The sequence below is a fragment of the Meleagris gallopavo genome, chromosome 1 (genome assembly GCF_905368555.1).
Source record: "Meleagris gallopavo chromosome 1, MGAL_WU_HG_1.1, whole genome shotgun sequence".
NCBI classification, from domain to species: Eukaryota; Metazoa; Chordata; class Aves; order Galliformes; family Phasianidae; genus Meleagris; species Meleagris gallopavo.
Genome location: NC_139404.1, coordinates 116,014,947 through 116,039,945, shown reverse-complemented (window position 1 = coordinate 116,039,945; position 24,999 = coordinate 116,014,947). Strand labels below are relative to the sequence as shown.

Genomic DNA, 24,999 nt, shown 5'->3' with positions numbered 1-24,999 from the left:
CAGTTCGGTGTAAACAAGGGCAGGATAAAAACCAGACTGTGCAAACTAGAATTGGTAAAATGCTGTCTGTGTTTTTTCTTGACTAAGATACTGCAAAGATTACCATTACTGACAAAAACTGAAAATATAATTCATTTGTCTCTCTGTTCTTTATCAAGACTAAGGTATGTATGTCACCCTAAGAGAGTTTTTCTGGCATTGGGAAACATGGAAGTTGAGAACATAAAGATGGCAAAGACTGAGTGAGAGATGTATCAGGGGAATTGACTTAAGCAAGAATGCTCATTAATGTTCTAGTTGGTTAAGAAAACCCAAAGACTGTCTTGGGAAAAAAATTATGGCAATTCATACCACAACACCACTATGCACTGAAATCATCAACTTTCAATACACACTGAAACTTACCTGAAATTTGCCTTCAATGTGCCCTGTTTTCCACTGAAGGATACAGGGGTTTTCTTTAATCCTACTGTGACACTTCCTGACAAGCTAGCAGACTGCACAGTCTAAAATCAGAAGACCTAGTGACAGATATCCATTAAAAATATTCACAGATGTAAGGCTTAAAATAATTAATTGCTTTTTTAATGAACAGGATGACAACAACTGTTTCAGAAAACAACTAACCTCCTTTTCATGTTTTGAAATCTTTTTCCTTAACAAAAATAGCTTCCTAAAAACGAGCCTGTACTGAGAACTTGAAAGTCCAGATCGTTTTTGAGCTGTGTAACAAGCAAAGTGCAGTATCAAAAAGTTGTCTATAACTGGTATCATTCTCAGGTACCATCCTGTAGTCCAGCACTGCAGGTTGATATAAAGACGGTACTTAGAGCTCCTCTTTCAGTTATACTAATGAAGTAAGTGCCTTGGTCAGTGATCCACCTGTGTACATGGTGGAGGTGGATCAGAGAAGGTAGTGAAAATATTAAGAAGAGTCTGACAGGAGCTTCAAAGTCCAAGTTACTAGAGCATCTGACTGACCCTTCAGCACATCAGCTCTGAACTCTTCTCAAGACATAGCTATCTAAAGCACCTATCTTATACGACCAAGAGAAGTATATTCCATTATACTACAACGGGCTTTTTTTTGTTTTGTCTGAAGACAAGGTAGATCCGCTGGCTGTCAATGTACCACTTTATATGGACACATTTTCCATAATATTCATTCAAAATGTTTCCACTGTCCATTATGAATTTACTGGTACTCATGAAGATCTAAAACATCATAATGAATCTCTGTTCTATTAATGCACTCCAGCTGTCACCTGAATTTCCACAGAATTATACTGGAGTCAGCGATACCACAAACACTGGCATCACGTTGTCATTGCCTCCTTTAGAATCTTTTAAAGTGTCAGACTGCATGTAGTAATCTATTCAAACGGGTGTTTTGACATAGAAATCTTGGGCAGTGTGTAGGAGAATGCAGCAGTAACCGCACGTGAGCTCACCTGCCCTATCAACCCAGCTCCAAAGACATCCCTTAAACGAAATAAGGGTTTTCTTTAAAGCTGGTTCTAGCTCTACCAAGTAGGAAACATTAATTTAGGTCAACGCCAGAGACTGTTGCTATTTCTTGTCACATTAGAACGGGGTCAACTAATTCAAATATAGCGCTGAAGTTAATTACCGAAGTCTGATGCTTAAATATGCGTTAATCAGGACCGTGACTGAATCCTGGAGCTGAACGATCTGATTTCCACGCTCAGCTGTTGCATCAATCACACATTTCCACATCTTGCTGCTGTTTGTCTGCTTCCTGCCCCTCCGTGTGTGCAAGAACAATAAAAGCTTTCCACAAAAAGCAAGACAACACTCCCGCACTTGGCACTACCACACGAAAAGAGGCAGCTCCCAGGCTCGGGACCGTCCGGGCCCGCACACACGGAGGTGCGGCAAGTCGCGCACAGCGCAGCGCATCTTCGGGGCGCTCTCTCGCGCCCGCGGTCCCGGATCGCTGCCCGGGCGGGTGGCGCTGCGGGCGCTACGGGAGCCGTGTCCGCCCGGTGCCGCCGCGGCCTGCCCTGCCCTGCCCCAGCGCCACGGCCGCGGTACCTGCGCTTGAGGCCGCAGAACGGCGCACCGCGGCGTTCTTCGTTCCCCCCCCCCCCCTTTTTTTTTTTTTTTTTTTTTTTTAACGGGGTGTTTTGTATTATCGTTTCCTTTCTCGCTTTCGGATAAGGACCGGAACTCGCTTGGCTCTGCTGTCACCGCGTTTCCCAAAGTCAGCGAAACGACAAAGAACGAGCAAGGGCAAGAGGAAGGCGGCCCGCGCCGCGAGCTAACGGGAAGAAGGCTCAAGGAAAGCCGTCCCTTGCCCTCCGCTGCTCCGGCCCTCCTCGCGCCGGCGCTGCCCACACGCACGGACCCGCCCGCGGGCCGGGCCGCACTCACCAGGCGCGGTTGCGGACAGGTGTGCTCCAGCTCCTCCATGGCCCCGGGGCGCCGCTCATCAGAGGGGGCTTTCGGGATACCTGCTTCTGACTCAGCACCGCCGGCGAGCACTGGCATGGCCGGCTCCCGCCGCTCCCCGCCGCCGCCGCCGCCGCCGCCCGGGCCCGCCCGGCGCGGGGCTCCGCCGTCACGCGGGTGCCCGCCCCGCTGGGGGTCTCCCCGCGAGCAGCCCGGGGGCACGGCCGCCTCGCGTCGCCATGGCAACCGGGCGGCCGCCGCGCCTCCCGCCCGCCTGGGGGAGCGCCGCGCTCATTTGCATGCGGCCTCCTGGTTGGCTGCCGCCCCGCGGCGCCACTGCGGGACCGGGCCGCTCGGCGGTTCCTCCCGCCTTGCACCCTGCGCGGGGCGAGCACGGCCGGGAGAGGGCGAGGGGGAGCGGGATAGAGCTGCGAGAGGTGCGGTTTGTTAATAAATGAAAATAGATACATATATATGTATGTTTTTTGTTTGTTTGTTTGTTTTAAAGAAAAGTGAGGTCGCGGAGGCGCTCCTGAGGGGAGAGGCGCCCTGTCCCGTCCGCGGTGCTGAACGGACAGCTCCCGGCGGCCACTAACGGCCACGCTCGGACCGCCCCCTGCTGCGCAGCCCGCCGAGCCGCTGGCGGGGCGCGGGGCTGCCTGGGAGCGGTTGTTCGGGCTGCCGTCCGGTGTGTGTGTGTTATGTATCATCTGTTAGGGATACCGAAAGAAGTCAGGGGACTTGTCGTCATTACCTTTCCGTAAAAACGCTGTGCTTTTGGTTGAGCTTCTCTGGATAATGCTTTCGTATATTTCTGCTGCTCAAAATAAAGTCGTTTTTCAGTGAAAGGAATTAAAGTTCCTCTCAGAAAGGAGGATGAAATGTGGGCTGGCTTCTTCCCCCGGGTAAGTAACAGCGATAGGACAAGAGATCATGGCTTCAGGCTGTGCCAACAGCTGTTCAAGTGGAATATCAGGAAAAACTTCTCAGAGTAATGAAGTATGGGCACAGGCTGCCCAGGGAGGTGGTGGTGTCATCATCCCTGAAGGTGTTCAAGAACTATAGAATCACAGAATCACCAAGATTAGAAAAGACCTCCAAGGTCATCCAGTCCAGCCATTCACTTACCATCAGTATTTCCCCACCAACTGTGTGCCTTTGTACCACACCTACGCAGTTCTTGAACACCTCCAGGGACAGTGACTCCTTCACCTCCCTGGACAGCCTGTGCCAGCACCTCACCACTCATTCAGAGAATAAATTTCTCCTACAATCCAACTTGAATCTCTCCAGTGCAACCCGAGGCCATTCCCTCTAGTCCTATCATGGTCACCTAGGAGAAAAGGCAGACCCTAACCACAACCTTGCCACAACCTCTTCTCAGGTAGGTATAGGGAGCGATAAGGTCTCCCCTGAGCCTCCTCTTCTCCAGACTGAACAATCACAGTTCCTTCAAACACTCCCCGTAACACTTGTGCTCCAGACCCCTCACCAGTTTCACTGCCCTTCTCTGAATGTGCTCCAGGGCCTCCATGTCTTTCCTGTAGTGAGGGGCCCAGAACTGAGCACGGCACTTAACATCCAGCCCCACCAGAGCTGAATACAGTGAAATGATCACTTCTCTGCTCCTGCTGGCATCAGTATTTCCGATACAAGCCAGGATGCCATCCACCTTTTTGGCTACTTGAGCACATTGTTGGCTCATGCTCAGCCAAGAATCAACCAACACCCCCAGGTCCATTTCCTCCACAGTCTTCCAACCACTCTGCCCCAAGCCTGTAGCATTGCCTGGGGTTGCTGTGGCCCAAATGCAGGACTTGGCCTTGTTGAACTTCATCCCGTTGGCATCAGCCCAGTGATACAGCCTGTCCAGATCCCTCTGTAGGGCCTTCCTACCCCCAGGCAGATCATCAATCCTCCCAGCTTAGTGTCATCTGCAAATTCACTGAGTGTGCACTCAGTCCCCTTGTCCAGGTCATCAATTAAGATACTGAGCAGAACAGTCCAATACTGACCCCTGGGGAACAGCACTCATGACCAGTTGCCATCTGGATTTAACTCCATTCACCACATTCTCTGAGCCTGATCCTCCAGCCAGGTCTTTACCCATCAAAGAACATACCTGTCCAAGCTACAGGTGGCCAGCTTCTCTAGAAGAATATGTGGGAGACACTGTCAAAGTGCTTTGCTGAAGTCTAGGTTGACTACATTGACAGCCTTTCCCTCATCTGCCAGGTGAGTCATCCTATCATATAAGGAGATCAGATTGGTTAAGCAGGGCCTGCCTTTCATGAACTCATGCTAGCTGGTCCTGATCCCACACATGCCATGCGATCTCACTCAAAATGATCTGTTCTATAACCTACTCTGGCACTGAGGCCAGGCTGACACACCTGTAGTTCCCTAAATCCTCCTTATGAACCTTCTAATAGAAACGTGTGGATGTGGTATTGAGGGACATGGTTAATGAGTATGGTGGTGATGAGTTGACAGTTGGACTAGATGATCTTAGAGGTCTTTTCCAATCGTAATGGTTCTGTGATTCTATAATACATTTTCATTTTTCAGCCATAACCTCTGCACAGCTCAATGGAGCACCTGGTTTATGCCTTTTTAGAACATAAGAGCACTAGCAGAGTAACATGAAGCTTCCTTTGAATTTTCTAGAAGTGAGAGGATTGATCTTTTTTTCCCCCTCATTTTCTTATAAAAAAAGCTTTGAAGGAGCATTACACTACTAGGACATTTGGGTGAACAGTGCTAGGACTTGAATAGATGGATCTAGCAGGTTGCCCTTTTATAAACCCAATGATGTATGCCAGTTCCCAGGTGAACAGTGGGGTGAACTACATGTCTGGAGTCAGAGCCCAGGCCTCGCTGACCAAGTGTGTGTTCTGGGTGGAGAAAGAAGAGAACAGATGTTCTTGCAACAGGGTGATTGCCAGCAAGTTGGAACAGAAAATTCCCTTCATTTGCGCACGAAAAGGTGAATTTCATCTCTGATTTCATGCTGGGAGTTTGCTATTGAGCCTGACTCTATTTTGATTTGTATTTCATAATGTTTCTCATAGAATTATAGATTCATTTGAGGAATAGATTTGACTGGAAATGCTGAGCCAGTGGTCTTTTGTAAATCCTTACAAGTGAAGCAAATTTTAAAAGAAGAATGGAGAAAGCATGATGGGTAGGATGGTTCATGCATCTCATTTCTTGTATGTATGTAAGCAAATATCTCACATCAGGCTGAGTGTGGTCTCCTGAGGACTCTCCTGCCATTTCTTCAGAAATAACAGGGATATATACCACTACTTTTAGTGACTGAGCTCTTGGCAACAATTGCTTGGGCGTGAATAGACATCTAATGCATGAAAATCCTGTTTCCCAGGTGCATAAATTGATGTTCAATGCAAAAACGCAAGAAACCACGATCCAATCCCCAAGACTTGAACCAAGTAGACAGCAAACAGGGAAAATTCTTAACGGCTAGCAAGGTTCCCCTTGAGGTGTAATGGAACTTTTTGTATATGAAAGTTCTTTTTACAAACAGGAATAATTAATTCTCCAAGTTTGAAACAAACAAACAAACAAACAAATAAATAAATGTCTAGTTGTTGCATTTAAGTCTCTGCCTGAGCTTCTCGTGCAGCTGAATATTACAAAGACATACCCTGTGGTAGGTTCCTCTGCATTTTCAGGGCATCATAGCTAAATCTTCTCTGCTTTTTTTTTTTTCAATCTAGCCATTAAAATTATTAATATATTTTAGTGAAGCACTCATCAGAGCCCACAGCTTTAACTAAATAAAGTTCAATGCCTTGTAGACACCAGCACCTGTAAAACCTCCATCATGCTTTTGCCTATTATTCATGTTAAACTAGTTCTAGCACAATAGCACTGATCATGTAACATGGCTGCAATCTGAACATGGCCACTTCCATTAGAGAGAGTCTTCTTTCTCTGTATTTGATGGATTAAGATAAGAGAGAATCATCATACCATCATCAAGCCGTTTACATCAAGGTCACAATCGTGCTGTTTAATGCATACTAATTGCATTCTTGCCTTGTGGCAAAATCCCTAAAAGAGAAACCTCTATTTGGCAACTGGGAATAAACGTTTTAAAGAACCCCAAACTATTTGAGAATGAAAATGACATGCATTTCACAATTAGTTAACAAAGAATGCCTTTATACTGCTTTTAATTCTTAAGCAGAGATGTAGCCTCCTATCTTCAGCACAGTGTAATGACAGACTTCAAAGCCATTTGCCAGCAGGTAATTTGGCTTAGATGCCCTCAGCTGTCCAGAGCTGTTACTACTACAGAGAAGTCTGAAAATACTAAGCAGATTCTCCAGGCTGGGCACTGCAGTATTAATGAAAGACACCCATGATTCTAATGTCCTTTGTAAAAACATGGACAGGAATGTACTGCAGACCTTAAGAACATTATCAAATGTTTGAAGTGCCTCAGGGGATCTGAAGCACTAAGTAACACAGCAGAAGCTGTATTTAAAACGATCTGCATATAAGACAGGCTGAAGTAGTCTTCTGACTTACAACTGAGTCATAAAAAAAGAAAAGAGATCCTCAGGTATTTTCTGTCCAGAAGTCAACAGGAGACTACGGAAAACTGGTGAGAGACGTGCTTAAACAGTGTTTGACTTTGAAGCCAAACATCTAATCAAATCATCACAGCATAAGTTCTTGAATATTTAACGGGAGAGCTGGTTTTTGTTTCAGTGTATATATTTTGGATCCTGACGGCTTCAACAACTGTCAGCTACATGACTTTGTAAGATGCAGGAATGCATTAGGCTCAGAATAGTTACAATACTGTTTCTTTCTTTCTATCTACCTATCTATACCACAGTAACTCTAGGCTTAGCTAGAATTAATAAACATCAACAACAATAAAATAGAAGAAAAAGATACCTTATTGCTATGATGATCAATTAAGAAAATGACAGATTTTTAGACTAAGATTAAAACCCCACAATGTGATATATTTTTTTCACATCTGCATGGGCAGAGAATGAAAGGTATCCAACACATCTAACACCATGGCTTCCAACACTCTCTTTGCTGCTTCCATGTACTGTTGCTTTAGTTCACTTTTAGGGTGCAGTTCATCATTCCAGTGGAATGCACAGAGCTTACTATCGCCTTTTTGTTAGAATAAATCCAAAATGTTTCTGATTTATGAGAGAGTCTTACAGAATTGTATACTGAGTAAATCCATACTTCTTCATATGCAGTGACAGTCTGTAAATTACTAAAAGAAAAAACACAGGGTCTGGTGTAACATCATCTTATATCTGTCTCTCTGTAGCAGAGATGTGATTTTTAGTAAGTACTATATTCTCAAAATACATATATAGAATCAAATTAGTCAGTCTTTCAGTAATAATAGAGCCATTAAATCATAGAATATACTGAGTCAGAAGGGATCCACAAGGATCATTAAGCCTAGCTGCTGGCTCCACACAAGACCACCCAAAATCCAAACCGTGTGACTGAAAGCCTTGTCCAAACACTCCTTGAGCTCCAGCCTGCCCTGTGCATCCCGTTCCATGCCCACTGCCCTGTGGTGCAGACCCCACTCATCTATGCCTGATAGTGCTATCTATCTTTAATAACTGGAGCTACCCACTTTGGAGGAGGTTCTTTGCATTCTCTTTTGTAAACAGCTTTTATAAGCACTTCTGAAGAAAATAGATAGAAATTGTGGTTAGTATTTGAACAAGAGAATAGCTGTCTTAATTTTGTAATTCCATTGAGCTATTCACTAAGAGTGAGAAACGTTAGGTCTGTGTCTCCCATCATTAAATTGTTTTTTTTTTGTTCTTGCTATTTTTAACAATCAAGCTTTTAATTGCTGGGTTGTCATGGGAGGACAGCTTTTCCAGCAGTGGGACTTTCCTGCTGGATGCACAGAGGTTGTGAAGAATTTCAATTAGCTAACCTCTCTTCATCATTCCCTTCCCAGCACTGCAACAGCCTACTCAATCCATTCTTATCACTGTTGTGACTTTCTTATTAGAATGTCTTTTTCTTAACATCTACCCTGAGTTTTTGTTGATGCTGCCTAACTCCGTTGCTTGCTTTTCTATCAGACATAGATATCAGTTTCATTCTCTTTCGTCTTGACTATTTTTTCATTAAGGTTTTGAATCAATAATTTCAGGATTTGGAATGAAGATTCAGGTAGATTTTTATTTTTGACAAATCTAATATGCCTTTTCTACACTAAACACTCTTAATTGTTGCAAAGATTTCTCAGAGGTTATATTTTAAAGATTATCTCATTATCTTTCATGTTGTTTTTTGGGTTCTCTAAAGCATTACTGCAGAAGGGTGTAAGAGCAGTATAGCTGCAACTTCACCACTACTGAGAAATATAAAGCTGAGTGTAGCTGCTTTCTCTATCTCAGTATAAGGTTTGCCTAAATGATTAATCTTCTGCCTGTCCTGCTATTGAGTAAATACTCATTACAGATAAAATATGATTTAAGAAAAATCTTTCTCCTATGTAATTTAAACTATGTTGTTATCCTTCCTTTCACTTTTTCCCTGCAAGCCATTATTTTCTCTCTTTCTGGATCAATTTCAGCTTCCTCTCTTCTGCCTTTCTAGATGTGCACACCAATTCCCTCAAATCCACACAAAATCCTTTGCCAAAGCTGTCTTTCTTGCCTATATTTTTATTGCATTCTCTTCTACCCACCTTCAATCTACCTGCCACTTTCCTTCTCCCCAGCTCAATTTCAGACTTCTTGGATTGATCTTCAGTATTCCATCACTCTGACTTTTTCAGCATTATAAGCCTCCAATACCATTCACGTCAACCTTTACCTGCCCATTTGTCAAATTTTCATGCAAATGTGGACTTGTCTGGTGGTCCCTGGCCTATCTGATTCACATTACTGTTACCAGACCTGACAATGCCTTGCACTTCTGGCTTGCCTGTGATAATGAGGCAAGTTCAAAATCTTGTTTTGTGACCTGGACTCTTGGCTGACCCTGACTACTATGGCTGAGCCCATTGGTGGCAAGGTCCTTCTCACACCTGCCCTTATCCCTGCCCTTATGGAATAGCTGATTCTTGCTGCACCCTGACAGTTAGCTCAGCTGTTCTCAACCGCTAAATTCAGTGCAGCGAGGCCTGGTCCATGGCTGTATGAGACCTTGCCTGACCCTAGGCTTTGGTCTCCCCCATGCTGGCCTTTGCCAAGCCCCAGGCTCCTGAGCAAATCCTTCCACCTAAGACATGGCCTTCAGGATCCCTGCTGCCTTTAGGTCCCCTACGCCTCATCTCTTTCCCAGGTCCTTGTCCCTGCCCAGGTCAATGTTAATGAAGTAGCCTACAGACTTTCTTTCTGAGCCCAGATCTCTGTGAGATGTGAGGATGCACCCTGCTCAGGAGGGGAAGCAGCTGCTTGTGCCCTAAGGATATCAATAGGCCTGACCAGTCTCTACCCTCCGCTCAGTGGCTCTACTCTTGCAAGAGCTGAGTTGTAGTAGTACCAGCCTCCAGCTCAGCAACAGCCATGCCCCCGTTTCCCATCTTAGCTTTGGAACTTTCCTGTTACTCCACATGTCTGATGAACACGGGGCTGTGTCTGACCTTAGATACCATCACCAGGTCTGATCCTCACCTACAGAATGACTTTGACTTGACTCATCACCACGGGCATGCCTAGTGACAATCAGGCCGTGCCTGACCGAGATTAACATCACCGGGCCTACCCCTGAGCCACATTTATGCATTGACCTCAGGGCTACCTCACTACCAGGGACTTGCATGGACTGGACATTTGGCTGCCTCTGAGTGTCTGCCCTACTGATATCACTCAGTGTGTGTGGGACATGGACCTCCCTGCCCCTCCACTGGGGAGCAGCCAGCCCATGCTGCCTTTCGATACTGTGAGCATGGATTCTACTGGCACTTATTCAGCAAGAGATTTGGGGGGACTGCAACAAGACTGGCAATTATTTCACAGCATAGTGCAATGGTTTTGTCTTTCCTGCTGAAAAGTCTTAAAAAGGTTGAACACAGAGTATTTACTATTGGAAGTATATTTAATCTTCAGCCAGGTGTTGAAACGTAACAGCCTCTCTGCATTAACGTTCTGCTTATACATTAATGGTTCACTTTTGTGAAATTGTAAGGAGTGCTGAAAGTAGTTAAAACAGAGACTTTTGTGCTGTGGCAATAACTGTATGCTTTTGAACACCATCGGCATCAGATTTAATTCTTAGACATTATAATTACATGTGAGCTCATTCTCTGTGCGTTTGCTCTAACTTGTCTTCCCTATTTAATCTACATTACAATATTTTGTACTTGAAAAGGAATATTGTATGAGGGAAGCAGGTGATTCGATTCTGCTCTCTTTTACTGTTAAGTAAATTTCACTGATTCTGGTAGAGTTACTAGGTTTTGTTTAACTGCAATTAGAATTTAATGCATTTGTTGTTTTTTTTAGATTTCTGGATATTTTTCTATGCCAACTTTCTTTCAAATGGCAAATTAATGGAAGCTGTTGTTCAAGTTTCTATTTCACGTTCTCACTTCAGACTCTTTGTGTCATAGTAGCATCTGTATCCTTTTTCTCCTATTGTTAGCAAGAAATATGAGTAAGAAATTAAAAGGAGATGCGCAGTGAACAAAACGCATTTACTAGTAGTTAACAAGCCTACTCTTTGAACATAAATGTTTGCATTATCATTTTCACTGATAAAAGGAGAAGCATCTCTTTCTTCATAAGTAAGTTAAATACATGTGAAGAGTTTTTTAAAATCAAAGAACTTTTGGTGGGAAATAATTTGAGATTTTTTAAATTTTTAATTCATTTAATCTGTGCTCCTTTAGTAGCCTCGTCCCCTGTGCAGACAGCACTGGCTGTACCAGCTAAAGTAATTCATGTTAAAATGTCACATGAATAGCACAGTTGAGTAACCAGTTGCTGAAATGAAATAGTGAGTGAAATGAAAATGAAAAGAACTAAATCATATCAGATATATAAACTTTAAGTTGAGTGATAACATGAATTAATTCAGACCAACGTAAGGATTAAAAGTCTGAGAATGAAATAATCTCTGCTGGGTGTCTATATATACACCCATAGTCTATGCAGTAGCACACAATTCTCCACTATACTCTGTCCTTAACAACAATATAGTAATGCTTAGGCATTTTAAGTCAGTACAGATGAATTTGCTATCTCTGCTACAATTCATAGTCTACTTGCATTCTGTATTTTATACTATCCCTCTTAATTTCAACAGATTTTTTTTTTCATCATCATAAAAATTACCAAGCATAAGCTTAATGTGTAATATTGGAATCTGAGAATTTTAACTTTTTGCCTTGCTGTCCTTGAGACAGATCATGCATGCATGGATATAAAAACGAAGAACAATTATTCTCAATACAGTAATTACTTTGTCAATTTAGTACAGGTTTGATACTATACTCTGTTTGTGCGTTAATATATACTGCAATTTATTAACTTGGAGCTCTTGCAGTGGTTTTCAGCATTTTCTATTCATAAATATTGTTTTTGATTCAGAACTGACATATTTAAATCATAGCTCTAAGAAAACAACATGAAAAATATATCTTTGTCACCTTTCGTTGAAATCTGGGAGTGCAGGTTTCCTGAGCTTCCTCTTCTGCTCTGTGCTTTTGGCTGCCTACCATCTTCATTACTGCACTTCTCTTGTGCTTTTTTTCTGAGGCTTATCACACTTTCCTTGAGAGAACCTTGAGTGGCTTGGAGCTGCACAGTGAAATTCCCACTCTTTTACTTCAAAGACAGCTGAGCAAAGGTCATACCACGCTGTTATTGAATGACTGTCCCAAGGGAGGCTAAACTTCAGCTCAAGGTAATCTGCTGTGACAAAGCCATTTAGCAGAGGAAGTCCCAGATCCTGCTGGGCTATTTTTCTTTTCCAAAGCAAATTGTATTACACCCCCTGCCCTCCCCCCTTTTCTCCTCCCTGCAGCACTTAAATGCTTATTATGTTATGCTCCAGGAAACAGACACCTTCTTGTTGTGGCCCAAGATGAATGCCAGGATTGAACAAGCATTCATGAAAAAGGGTTTTGTTTAGTCTGCCCTGTCCCACAGTGGAGCTGCATCAACAAGTACAGTTCGATAAGTTAACTGTATCATTGTGTATCATCTCAGATCATGGCATCACCTGAATAACATTTCACTGTGTGTCTGACAGCTGACAAAGGGTATTGTTTTATTTTAATCAAAAGAATTAAAATCCAGTCAATTCAGAATTACAAAGAATGTGTAAGAAATCATTTATGTGCATGTGAAATGCAGTATCATTGTATCTTTATTCCAACTGAACAATTTTGTGATATTTTATAAATTTTATATACATGAGACAGCACGTGCAGTGTATCTGTAGGCCAGATAGGCATTCTTCTTGCAGCTGTCAGTGTTTCATAGAATGGCTTAGGTTGTAAGGGACCTTAAAGATCATCAAGCGTCAGCCCTCCAAAGCTATATGTTTCCAGGGCTGTAGGTTTGCTACAGCTTCACTGATCTAGTGAACAGCTGTTGCTGAGAGGGGTGGTCTCCTCTCTATGCTCAGGTATATGGGACATATGGGATAGTTGAAGGCATGTCTGGCACTTCTGATGCTGCTGCTACGCTAGGTTATACGGTTCCATTAAAGACAGGGTGCAGCAGTAACAGACAGTACTATAGCAAGAGGTGCATAGGTAAGTTAGAGCTGGTGCCATCTGCCTCTCTTACAGGCCATGCACTCTAACTCCGAAGTCAATGCCCGTGTATTTTGAAAGGCAGCAGACGCTCCTCAAGTAAATCCAAGCAAACAAAGGTGGAAAGATCACTGAGTAGTGACCGGCCAACAGTGACGTCTGAAAAACATCCAAGTGGAAGAAGTAACAAAGCCCACTAGTTTCCCAGGCTTTGTAAATAAGGCCAAAGGCAGTCCTATGCCATTTCAGAGGAAAGGACTCAAAGCTTCAGTCACCTCAGCCGCTCCCGCAGCTCCGCCATTAACGCAGCCGCCGCTCACACAGCCTCGCACCGGAAGGCGCTGCGCCCCATCCCGCCCTTCCGGTCCGCGCGCAGCCCCAGCCCCGGGCAGCAGCGCAAGACCCGCCCTCACCATCAGGGGCGGCGGGGTGGGAGGTGCGTGTGTGTCTGCGTGTGGGAAGAGGGGGACGAGAGGAGCCGCCGCCGCTCCTGATTGGCTGCCGCCCTGGCGGCGGCTCGCGGGACTCCCGTCTCGCGCCACTTTCGCCTTTGGCGCGAGCGGAGCGCGCGCGGGCGCCATGGCTGAGAACGGTGAGGGCCGTGAGGGCGGCTGTGCTATACTGAGCTGTGCTGGGCTGTGGAGTGCGCGGCCGAGAGCTCCCACTTGCAATGCTGGGCGGGGGGAGCGGGGCTGCGGGGCTATCCGAGCCCGGCGGGAGGAAGGCAGTTTGGGGCGGGGTTCTCAGGAGGAGGGAATCGCCTCGTGGAGGTCGCTGGTCGTGGGTGAGGGTGCGAAAGAAGCGGAAGGCAGCCGTCCGGTGTGGGCAGAGCGCGGCTCTGCCTCGGTGCAGCTGCGCTCCTAAGCGCTGTCGATCCACGTAACGAACATCGCTGCTTTGCAGCAGGATGGGCCCCTTCGCTGCCTGTCTATTCCCTAGTTGTCATGGAGACGTGCAAAATATAAGGAACTGGAAGTGCCCGGGGAAATGGGGCGGGGGTCCTTTTCAGATGGAGGCTGATGAGATTTGAGTGGTGCTTTGGAAATCCGGGAGGCAATTTTTGTGTTATCCCTTCCCATCCTGCTGAACATCGGCTGGCATGGAACCTGCTTGCTCTGTGCGTGTATGTGTGAGACCGTGTGTTCCCAAATGCCAGAACTGCTTCTCTACAGCTGTCCGTGACGTGCCTTTAGCCAAGCGCGGGACAGTCAGGGTCTTTATTTTGATTGAGACGTTGAGGCCCTGGAGTGTGTTTCGAGAAGGACAGTGAAGCTGTGAGGAGTCTGGAGCACAAGTCCTGTGGGTGCATCTGAGGGAGCTGGGATTGTTCAGTCTGCAGAAGAGGAGTCTCAGAGGAGACCTTATTGCTCTCTACAACTCCTGAGGGAAGGTTGTGGTGAGGTGGGGGTTGGTCTCTTCTCCCAGGTAACAGTGATAGGATGAGAGGGAATGGCTGCAAGTTGTGCCAGGGGTGGCTCTGGTTGGATATTTGGAAGAATTTCTTAGAAAGAGTGGTGATGCAGTGGCACAGGCTGCCCAGGGAGGTGGTGCAGTCCCTGGAGGTATTCAAGGAACGTGTGGATGTGGCGCTGGGGGACGTGCTTAGTGGTTGTGGTGTGGTGGGCTGACAGTTGGACTTGTTAGTTTTAGAGGTCTTCTGCAGCCTTAATGATTCTATGATTTTGCTTAGTGACTACCTGAGTACCTACAGCCAGCTCTTAATGTGTCACTGAACGCTAAATACCAGAGATAACAGCAGCTCATTACTAAAATTTCTTCTCTTGTTTTTAATTAATTTCAGCGATGCCGGAGTCTGGGAGTTTTGCTGCATCGCGCTCTAGGCGTGAGAGGAAGTCAAAAAGAGGTCAGCAAGAAGCACTGGAACGTCTGAAAAAGGCCAAAGCTGGGGAAAAATTAAAATACGAGGTGAAAATTCCCCTTCTTTTCTCTTTAATAAAAAGTTAATGTGAGCTGAAATGCTTAACCATCCTTTACGCATTTCCCAAAATTATGAGAAGCAAAATGTGCCATTCAGCTTTAGCTTACTATTTTTAATGATGTGTATATTTTGGAATGTAACTGTCTTTTATATTACTTTTCTTGTTTTCAAAACCGAACTTTAATAATTGCAAGTCAAATATGCAATGTCTTTGCTTGCTATCCCACAGAGAACAAAGAAGGAACAGCCTTTAAATATAATTTAGTTAATGTTATGATAGGAATAGGTTTTTTGTTTTTTTAAACATCAGATGATCTTATTCTTCAAATTTCAAAGCTTTACATGACTGAAATCCATTAATATGGATTGTATATATTGTAATGTATTGTAGGTGTCCCTGTTCATTGCAGAGGAGTTGGACCAGATGACCTTTATAGTCCCTTCCAAATCAAATTAATTCTGTTAGTCCATGAATATTGATACTCTGTTTCCACAAAGAATACGGAATTTAAGTATTCAACTGATATAACTAAAATTTGGCAGTGTGACATCGAGACCATCCAATTAATTGTAGTGTAATCGGAAAGTGGCTTCCACATTGAGGTGGATAAGTCTGAAGAAGTCTGAAATGCATAGATCATTAAGATGCAAATTCACTCTTAGGCACAGAAGAGCATCTTCAGCATTATTCTTCATATCAAATCACCTTCCTTTTCACCGAGCTCATCTTGGTGCCTGAGAGTAAAGCAGAACATCACAGCTAGTAATTGCTAGGATTCATTTATTATTTTATTTCTTTGTGATGTGAAATGTGCAATGAAGTATATCAGGTTCAAATGAAATCTCCACTGGTTTTTCAGGAAATTTGGTATAATGTGATAATTTAAAAAATTGATAACAGTTCTTTTGTCACTGCCAAAAAAAGAAAAAAAAATAAAAATTGAATGAATACCTTTGCTTACTAAATGAAAATATTGCATCTGTCCAGGAGGACTTGCAGTTCCTGAGAACTTTTGTGTCTTCATTGATGGCCTATATGAATAAGTAATGGAACAGCTAATCATCAATGTGCTTTAAATGCAGGTTGAGGAGTTCACTGGTGTTTACGATGAAATAGATGAAGAACAATACTCCAAGATAGTCAGAGAACGTCAGGATGATGACTGGATTGTTGATGATGGTAAGCTAAGGTTCATTTGGAGGGTTATTTCAATTATAGTATTATAACCAACTGGATTTCATAATGCCTCTGTTTTGAGGTAAGTTTTAGTTCAGTGCATTCTTAGAACCATTTTAGTAGATTTAAAAAAAAAGGATGAACTTTAATATGGAAATGAGTCTTGCATTGTTCTCGTAGTACTGTATTAAGATAGTAGTGAATGTATTTTTCCACCAATAATTGCTTTTGAAACTTTATTTCCAGTTGTAAGCGATGTAACTTTAAAAAGAAGTACTGTAATTGGTAATTTCTAATTAAGTAGTAATAATACATTTTGTCTAATAGAAGATGCAGCTGATAGTGCTATTTCATGTTTGCATTTATATCACTTGCTCTATATTAAAGGAAATAAAAGTTTATGTAACACTTTGGATTATGAAGATATTTAGAAGTATCACAAAAGAGAATTAGAGCTGCAGATGTTTAATATTGTGGTTTTGTACAGATGGGATAGGTTATGTAGAAGATGGACGGGAAATCTTTGATGAAGATCTGGACGACGATGCCCTTGATTCCAGTAAGAAAGGTAGGATGAACTAAACCACTGTAGAAGGGAAGTTTTCAGCTGCTTCTCAATTGGCAACTTCTTGGTGTCAGAATATGGTGAATATGGCCAAAGACATGCAGTGTAGTTCCATGGCTGTGACCTTAAATGTTTTTTAGTCTCTGTGATGCAGAAGGGAGGGGTCCACAACCTGGTGTTAAATCATTTCTAACTACTTTAGTGCTTAGTCTTCTATGGGATGTATATTCAAATCTACAGCAAATACATCTGGGGAATGTTTTTGGCTTCCAAAGCCAACGTGTGAGGGATGCATGGTTTCTCTTACCACTAAAATTCTTATATGCGTTTATGGATCTGAGATCAAATGGTTTTGCCATCTTTTATGATTGCAGTGGAGCCTGACGTTGAGAATCCAGGCGTAGTGCCAAACTCCTACGTACTTCTTACTTCTGTGCAGATTCTATACAAAGTATTTTGATCCTTTTTCTGGAGTATGGACTCGTATGGATGCAAAGATCACCCCTGATGTGACTAGCAGAGAGAGGATTTTGATAGGATTTTGCATACTTTTTGGTGCATGACAACCATTAGAAAACTGGCAGCAGACAAAGGCTTCATTTCAGGCAGCAGTGTAAAGGTGGACAAAGTGATTACCTCATCTGTCTATTCTTGCCTCTAACTGGACCCCTAAACGTTTAACTTACTGATGTAGAAATAACTGATTTTATCTTTTTCTGTAGGAAAAAGTGGCAAAGCTTCTACAACTGATAAAAAGAATGTGAAAAAATCTGTGGTATCAAAGCCAAACACAATTAAATCTATGTTTATTGCCAGTGCTGGAAAGAAAAACACGGATGTAAGTTACTGCATGGTGAAGTTTAAGGTTTTTTTCTTAACTTTCTGTTGTTTTAGTGGGGATGGGATAAAGCGAGGTTTTATTTCAGTTTCCTGTGTCTAGCTTCTAACAGGAGTTCTTGTGTGTAGTGCTTTTCTGAAGTTGTGCGTGTGTTTTATCCTTTAGCTGTTTGGTGCTAATCTCCTGATTGGGTTCGAATGAATAGCTAAAAACTGCCTGTTGTCTTGCAGAAAACTGTGGACCTGTCAAAGGATGATTTACTGGGGGATATTCTTCAAGACCTAAATGCTGAAGTAAGTACATAGGTAAAATCTCTGAGATACTGTCATCCATTTATTTTTCTTGCTGTGGAACTTGCGAAGAAAATAAAATTCTTCCCAAAACCAAGCCACCTGAGATTGATATCTGCAATAACACATCTGCTTGATATGTTTCATGTAATTGTTTGCAATCTGTCTGCCTGTTTTCTGTACCACACAGAAGTCGCATGACTATTGAGTTGCTAAGCCAAAGCTAGTATCTCCTGGTGAGGGACAGCTTATAGTGTGTGACTAGAATCTGTGCTAATGCAGCTTTCTAGGTTTCAGTCAGCTCGGAGTGAAACAGAGCTTATGTGCATCTGGATAGTGTGTACTATATGTGTGCATCACCGTGCTCTGTCAGCTGTACTGTGGGGTATTTCCATCAGGTGTGTTTGAGTGCATCAGAGGAGATGAGGAAGGCTTGTTCTGGGACACGACAGTCTGAACTGTCTGCCACCTCCTTTGCGTGGTGAACCTGATGGTTACTTTCTCTGAAACTGTAAGTGTTCCTGTGAGTGTAGGAGACTGCTACAGCAGCCAAGGTTGGACTGTTTCTAATGAAGCAATTCCTGATCATCGCTGAGTTTTCAGTGACTTGTTGCCACTTAGAGATTTCTTAGAGCTGAAGAATTGTTTACATGTAAACATGTGAAATTGCTGTTGTGGAGAGATACTGAATTAAAGTGTATTCTATCATTGAAGAGCAAAGGGGGTTGGAACTTGGTGATCCTTGGGGCTCCCTTCCAACCTGAGCCATTCTATGCTTTCAGTGTAAAATTGTTCTCCTAGTTTTGTGGTCTTTGTGGTTGAGAGTTACAGAATCTTAGGCTGTCAAAATCCTCAAATCACTAATCAAATGCATTCTAATGCTGTCAAATTTTGCAGAGCATTAAATAGAGGAAATAATGCTGATAATTACACTACGGGTTCTATTTAAGTAATAGCTAGCTATTGTTTCAACTTTGTTGATTATTTTCCAACATTTTATTTTGTTATTATCTGTTGGTAAAGATGAGTAAAAAATAACTGTACTTACAAATATGTTAAAATCTGTTTTTCGCTCTAGTATGACAGTGCTTAGAAACCCTTTCTGTCTTTAAAGCACGTGTGCTCATTACTACTGTTCCAGCAGAAATGAAGAACATCCCACCAGCTATTCTGACACTTGTACGTTGAAGACATGGTTGGCTTTCGAAATGCTGACTATTTGAAAACTGTTTTAATTACTTATGACAATATTTTCCTCAAAGTTTACCAAAAAAATTTAGTGTCTTTCTTCATGGGCTGATTGCTCAGATAACTTTTTCTTTTTACATAGCTGAGTTGTGTATCTGGAAGTTTCTTTGCTTGAATGAGAAATATCAGTGGCCTTCTTTCTCACTGATGGAAAATGTTAGGAACCAAGGCAAAAGAAACCACTAAACAATCCCTCTCCATTGTGTCTCTGTCTCTTTCAATATTCAGACTGTTCAGCTAAGTCCACCACCAATTTTAGTGCTGAAAAGGAAAAGATCTGCTGGAATGCCACTGAATCCTTTCTCTGTACAATCTCAAGCTCCTAAGGTGTAGTAAAAGTTTTTTTTTTTTTTTTAAAGTTCTCATCACTAACTATTAATCTGTGTTTTGGTTAATTTGAATACTGTTGTCTTCTATTTCTGCTTCTAGAAATTACTTTTTTCATTAGCTTCCTAAGCCATATTACTGTGTAATAGCACATTTTTCTTGTTTTCCTTTCGTGCTAATATATAAAAAGAGTAGTGCTCTTTATATCTTTAGAGCCACAGTGTGTGTAGCAGTTACAATTGACAGATGAAATTGTTTCTGTAAGGTGCATTGTGTGAAGGTGAATTTCTGCCTCTGTCTCTTTTCCCTAAGAGTAGAAAAAACCTTGTGGCAAAGAGAAGATGGTGGGAAATAAAGGAAGCAGTAGAAAGTGTCAGTATTGTGGAAAAGCATAAGACTCTTCTTCTGCACAACTGGAAAAGAAAACTTCTATGGGTAGAAGTTGAACTTAGTGGAAGACTGAGAATGAGAGGAGTAATAGGCTTCTGTGTGGATGGAAGGCTACTGCTGTGATAAGGGTTCTGCGAAATGGGAAGGACTTTATAGCTGGAGATACAATGAGAAGCTTGCTAGGAGTCTAGAGAGCAAACAGTATAGAGCAGATAAATCTGGTTTGCCATTAAAATACAATGTGAAAACTTAATATTATACTGAAATCAACTCTTAAAAATAGTCACCACTGGCACTTACTTCAACAGTTGTGGTAGTGTGGGAGTAACTTAGAAAGTGGGAGATACAGTAAGGAAGGAGATCTGTGTCTATGTAGTGCAAAAAAGAAGTCATGTCTAGGAAATAAGAGGCAGTTACTGTGATAGCTTCCTCCTAGGAGGAGGAGCTGGAAACTTGGACAGAGAAATAAATGAAGAGCCTTAGAAAATAAATGATCACGAAAGAACAAGATAGCAGTGACTTTCTACTGCAGAAGGCAAGAGCAGAAGTATGAATAAATTCATCTGGCTGAGTTAGCAGAAGAAATTGTTAGTAGGGGTGTATTAGATAATGTTTGCTTCTGTTCAAAGATGAGCTGAATTCTGGTGACCACAACTAAAGCAGCTGAACTGAGATTAAAACCCTAGAAATACTTGCGTGCAACTCTAAATTCTACAGCTGTAAACAACAGGTTTGGGCTCTTGTTGCAGCTTAAAGGCCAGTAGATACAGAAACCTGTTGTTGGTCATAGTGAAGACCATCTAATGAACATCTATTGGAAGAGGTTCTGTAGCTGCTTTGTTGTCACACCCTGTCTGAAATAGAAGCTCTGTGCGTACCTCGAGAGTTGGAGTTCAGGCTTGCAGATAATGTTGAAATGCAGTATGTTTGCCTCCTCGCTCTTTCTGACATGGAGCATTGCTGTCTTGTCCCATGGAGTCCTTTAGAAAGCTTCAACTCATTACTGAGCCAAACAGGAGGAGACTAATGCATTGGCCTTCCCTAGTTGTTCCAGGCCCTGTCTCTGCCTGACGTATACAGTCACGTACTCAGCTGACACAGAAATATTAATTTAGGAGTGGGGTCATACTATGTGGGAAAACAGTGAAAGTAACTAAATGTCAACTATGGCCTGTTGTAAACTGTTTTTTTAAAACTAAAGAAGGAACACATTAATTCTCTAGCATCACTTCTGTTGTAAAAGCTTAATCTTGAGGAGTTTTAGCTGTCATGCTGCAGAATATGTGGAGCTTTCCCTGTAGCCCTGGTTACTACTTCTGTAAATAGCAAGCACTAGGATTTTTTTTTTTTCCACACTTTTAAAGGAAAATTTTTTAACTCATGTCTAAAATGTCTTTCAGGTAATCACCCCTGTATCAAAGAAAGCTCCTGTTCAACTCAGGAAAGAAGCTCTTCCTCCAGCTTCATTTCATCCTAAACATCCAAATTACACAGCAAAGTCTGTCACAGCCTCTGAAGAGAATGAGGATACCAAGTTTGTGCAAAAACCTACAGAAAATGGGAGAATAGTAAAGACAAAAGAAGAAAAAGCTATCGAAGGTATTGAAAAGAAATCGAAACCAAACTCTGGAAACTCATGAAATACGTCATATTAGTGTTAAAACTCTTCATAGTTTGCTCTAGTTAGATGTTTAGATAGCTTAACTGTGATGTTGAGTTTGTAGGTTAGTATTGTGTGTTAACATTCAAGTATATGGTTTGCAGTCTGCATGCACAGGTGTAGCCTGAACTGTCATTTTAATGATTCAGACCTTTAGTTCTATGTGCAACACTTGCAGATGATGATCAGGGAATGATGGATTTTGATGATGAGGACTTTGATGAACCTATGGAAGCAGAGCTGATGGGAACTGTACCTGAGACAGTTGAAACCTCAAAAAGAGACAAGGAAGTTGAAAAGAAAGAGAGAGAGCAGCTGGAATCTGTGAAGAAAGAGACATCTGTCTTGTAAGAATCTCTCTTTTTATTCTTTTTAACTCCTTGTAGCAAATAGTCTTTTCAGTATCTACAAGCCTTAGATTTGTCTTTGTATTTGCCTTTGCCTGTAGTTTGTAATACAGACAGAACAGTGACGATCCAATGTGAGTTTTTGTTTATATCATGACCTTAAAAAAGATCATATTGAACATACTGCTAGCTACTTATTTTTTTAAAAAATACTGAATTCTCCTGGGATTTGGCAGGTAACAACATAACAATGTATTTCAGTACGCTGGGGTGACTTAATTTGGGTGTGAACACACTTTGATCCCAACGAGCAAAAATGAGGAACTGCTGAAGATTCTTATGCTAAGCAACCCAGGGAATTTTCTAAGATTAGTTGTTGTTGAAAGTATTGTAGCTAGAAGTAGTTGATCATGGTTATCAGCTACGTCTTGGAAATAGAAGAAAAGTGTTTTTACAGTTTTTTCTTGATTGGGGAAAAATCTTGACTCCTGTATTCCCATAACTTTAAATTATAAAATTCTTGTAGGTTTAAAAATTGAATGACTCGAAGGTAGTTTTACTGAAATGATTTGTTGTTCCCACAAGCAACTTGTACAGTTGTATAGATTTAGTTATGTAAAGGCTTAAATGGCCAGAGCTGGAGTTCCAGGTGTGTGGCTTCTAAAGCTTATGTGTTGTGTAATGAGAACCATACTTAAGTGTGGATTTCTCTCTTGCTCCATCTTTCTCTTCAGAAGTAGTCTGAAGAAATGTAGCTTCTTGACATGTTGCTTGGTAGTGAGAGAAGTAACAAGAGGTGTGAGAATGTAGGAGTGAGAAAAGGAGAAACAATGGAAAAGATGATTTTATTTCTTGTTGTGTTTTTTCTGCAAAACCTGCAGAAGTTATTCTCTCCCAGATATCTCATGTTGGGACAAAGTAGATGAGGATGAAGCTGATCTGGTGGTGACAGATGTTCAGCTGGACCCCAATCTCCTTCCACTTGTGCATGGGGAAAATGATGATCAAGTCTTAAGATTTTATTGGCTGGATGCTTACGAAGATCAGTACAGTCAGCCAGGTAACCATTCACCTAAAGGCAGAAAATGCCATTCTCCTTCTTTTTGTGCAATTGGAATTCTGTACTGCTTAAGTTGTGTCTAGATACCCTTTATATCTGTGTTCTATAGCTTGTGCAGTAAGCTCTTTTGTTCCTCTGCCTCCTCATCTTTGGTGCAGAGCAGTATGACTTGACAAGGAAAGAATATTGCAGTGTACTACTAAAGTGGTGCAAAGGCTCTTCTTGACTTTGTTGGCAACCCATTGATATTCTTAACATTTATACATGCTCTAGGAATAAGCTAGTACTGTTAATTTCTTACTTGGTGGTGCAGCAGTTGAGCATTCAAATTCTCTGGAAATGCTTTTCAAGATTCTGGCAGCCTGGTCTTGTGGTTGGTGACCCTGTCCATGGCAGGGGGGTTGAAACCAGATGACCTTTGAGGTCCTTTTCAATGCCGACCATTCTATGATTATATGATTCTGGTGGGTTATTGGAAGTCCTGTAATAGTTGTATGAATTTATACAAGGAGAAGATTTGTTAAGAAAGGGTGGAAGGTGGCTTGAAAGATACAAACGCTATCTAGATCTTATTCAAACTGTGTAATTCTTGACTACTGTCTCTGTATTAGAATCCTAATGATTCTTTGTGCATCTGAAGTGTGAATCCTGGCTCTCAGACCTTCAAAACTTCAGCTTTCTGACCACCAGTCTTGACAAAAGAAGTTGTGTTCACATCTGTTCTCAGCACTTTCTGTCTGTCCTTTTCTTTAAAGATTAAGATTCTATTTCTCTAATATGTGCTTAGAGCAGGTTTACCAGAGGGTTCTTCCATATCTTGAAGGTTTTTTGGGGTCGATGCTGCAAGCACTGAGTCAGATATGTTTCTCTGTTGCACCTTTTGCTGTAAGTGGGGATGCTAGACTTAAATGTGAGACTGTACTGCATTGAACAGCTTAGTGATGGGAGTGGTAATAATCATAGATATCTTGATGGAATCAATGGCTCTAATGTAAAATTACTCCTTTTAAAGGCCCTGCTATTGTTCTTTTCCTTTTTTTTGTCTTCTAAGTCAGTGGTTGCTGAATGGAACATAATTATGAAAGGATTTCTGTTCCTCGCTTGCAAGGAGTGTTCTTTTCTCATTATGACTTTTTCATGATTGAATAATAAAGACTGCACCTGTTTTCAATTAGTAGCATAAAAGGGAAAATTTTGGTACTGCTTGTTGTTTAACATGCTCATGGTCTTTGTGCCTCATTTGCTGTGATCTCAAATGCGTGGCCTGAAGGGTAAATACTACAGTGTAATCATAAGACTCTTTCAAACTTAATCATTTTTGGAGGCTTACTTTTCATAACTGTCTTCACTATCTCAGGGAGAGAACTGAAGAATTGTAATCTTATTAACAGCTTAATTAACAGTAATTAATAATAATAAAAACCCCACCTTTCTTAACCTTGAGCAAGATAGTTTCCCTGTCCCTTGACTTGTTTGCGTTTTGATTCATTGACAACTAATCTTCCTTTTCACAGATTTTGTGTTTTACATTTACTTCCTTTTTCCTTTGTTTCTTCTTTCCGCAAGCAAGCTTACAAGATCCCTGTATGTCTTCTCTTGTTTCTGTGTTTTACAGATGAAATATGTCTGAGAACTGTTTTGAAGTTGGCCCTTCTTTCAGAGATTTTGTGTGTTTGAGGCCAGTTGACCTCCAAAGATTCCTTTTGTGTCTGTGAAATATGGGGACTGAGGCCACGATTTTGTCCGTGCTAGAGTTGATTATAGTTTCTCTGCAATACAGGTGGCTCTTTATCCTCTCCTTGGCAGGCCTGTGAATCCTTAATTCTACTTCTCATCTGCTTATATGTATTCCTCTTGCAGGTTAACTTCCACTACTCTTAATATCGTGTGCTGTTCAAACAGCCAACTCTTGCTATGATACAAACCCACCCAAATCTGTCTGTCTCTCAAAAGAGAAATGATTGCCAAGGACAAGAACTCCATCTTCCCTGTCACTTAGATC

The 24,999-nt window shown here is 42.1% G+C and overlaps 2 protein-coding genes across 10 annotated transcripts in view; one reads left to right on the top strand and one right to left on the bottom strand.

Annotated features, from left to right (window-relative positions):
• PCYT1B (phosphate cytidylyltransferase 1B, choline) overlaps nucleotides 1-2,726 on the bottom strand; it is a 32,490-nt gene extending 29,764 nt beyond the window's left edge. For 3 of the 8 annotated variants that reach the window (XM_085210532.1, XM_085210539.1, XM_085210517.1), the window contains exon 1: nucleotides 2,395-2,721. In XM_085210532.1, the coding sequence (XP_085066658.1) occupies nucleotides 2,395-2,511 (117 nt within the window). In that variant the 5' untranslated portion in view covers nucleotides 2,512-2,721. Of the gene's footprint in view, nucleotides 1-2,394 lie in introns of all 8 variants that reach the window. The other 5 variants (XM_085210499.1, XM_085210493.1, XM_085210523.1 and 2 more) reach the window with 4 other exon arrangements.
• Nucleotides 2,727-13,514: 10,788 nt separating this feature from the next.
• POLA1 (DNA polymerase alpha 1, catalytic subunit) overlaps nucleotides 13,515-24,999 on the top strand; it is a 191,101-nt gene continuing 179,616 nt past the window's right edge. Inside the window, exons 1-10 of one of the 2 annotated variants that reach the window (XM_085210462.1) lie at nucleotides 13,515-13,748; nucleotides 14,958-15,082; nucleotides 16,179-16,275; nucleotides 16,760-16,840; nucleotides 17,560-17,675; nucleotides 17,906-17,968; nucleotides 19,442-19,540; nucleotides 21,331-21,529; nucleotides 21,769-21,937; nucleotides 22,819-22,997. In XM_085210462.1, the coding sequence (XP_085066588.1) occupies nucleotides 13,736-13,748; nucleotides 14,958-15,082; nucleotides 16,179-16,275; nucleotides 16,760-16,840; nucleotides 17,560-17,675; nucleotides 17,906-17,968; nucleotides 19,442-19,540; nucleotides 21,331-21,529; nucleotides 21,769-21,937; nucleotides 22,819-22,997 (1,141 nt within the window). In that variant the 5' untranslated portion in view covers nucleotides 13,515-13,735. The remainder of the gene's footprint in view (nucleotides 13,749-14,957; nucleotides 15,083-16,178; nucleotides 16,276-16,759; nucleotides 16,841-17,559; nucleotides 17,676-17,905; nucleotides 17,969-19,441; nucleotides 19,541-21,330; nucleotides 21,530-21,768; nucleotides 21,938-22,818; nucleotides 22,998-24,999) is intronic. The other variant, XM_019622071.3, reaches the window with a different exon arrangement.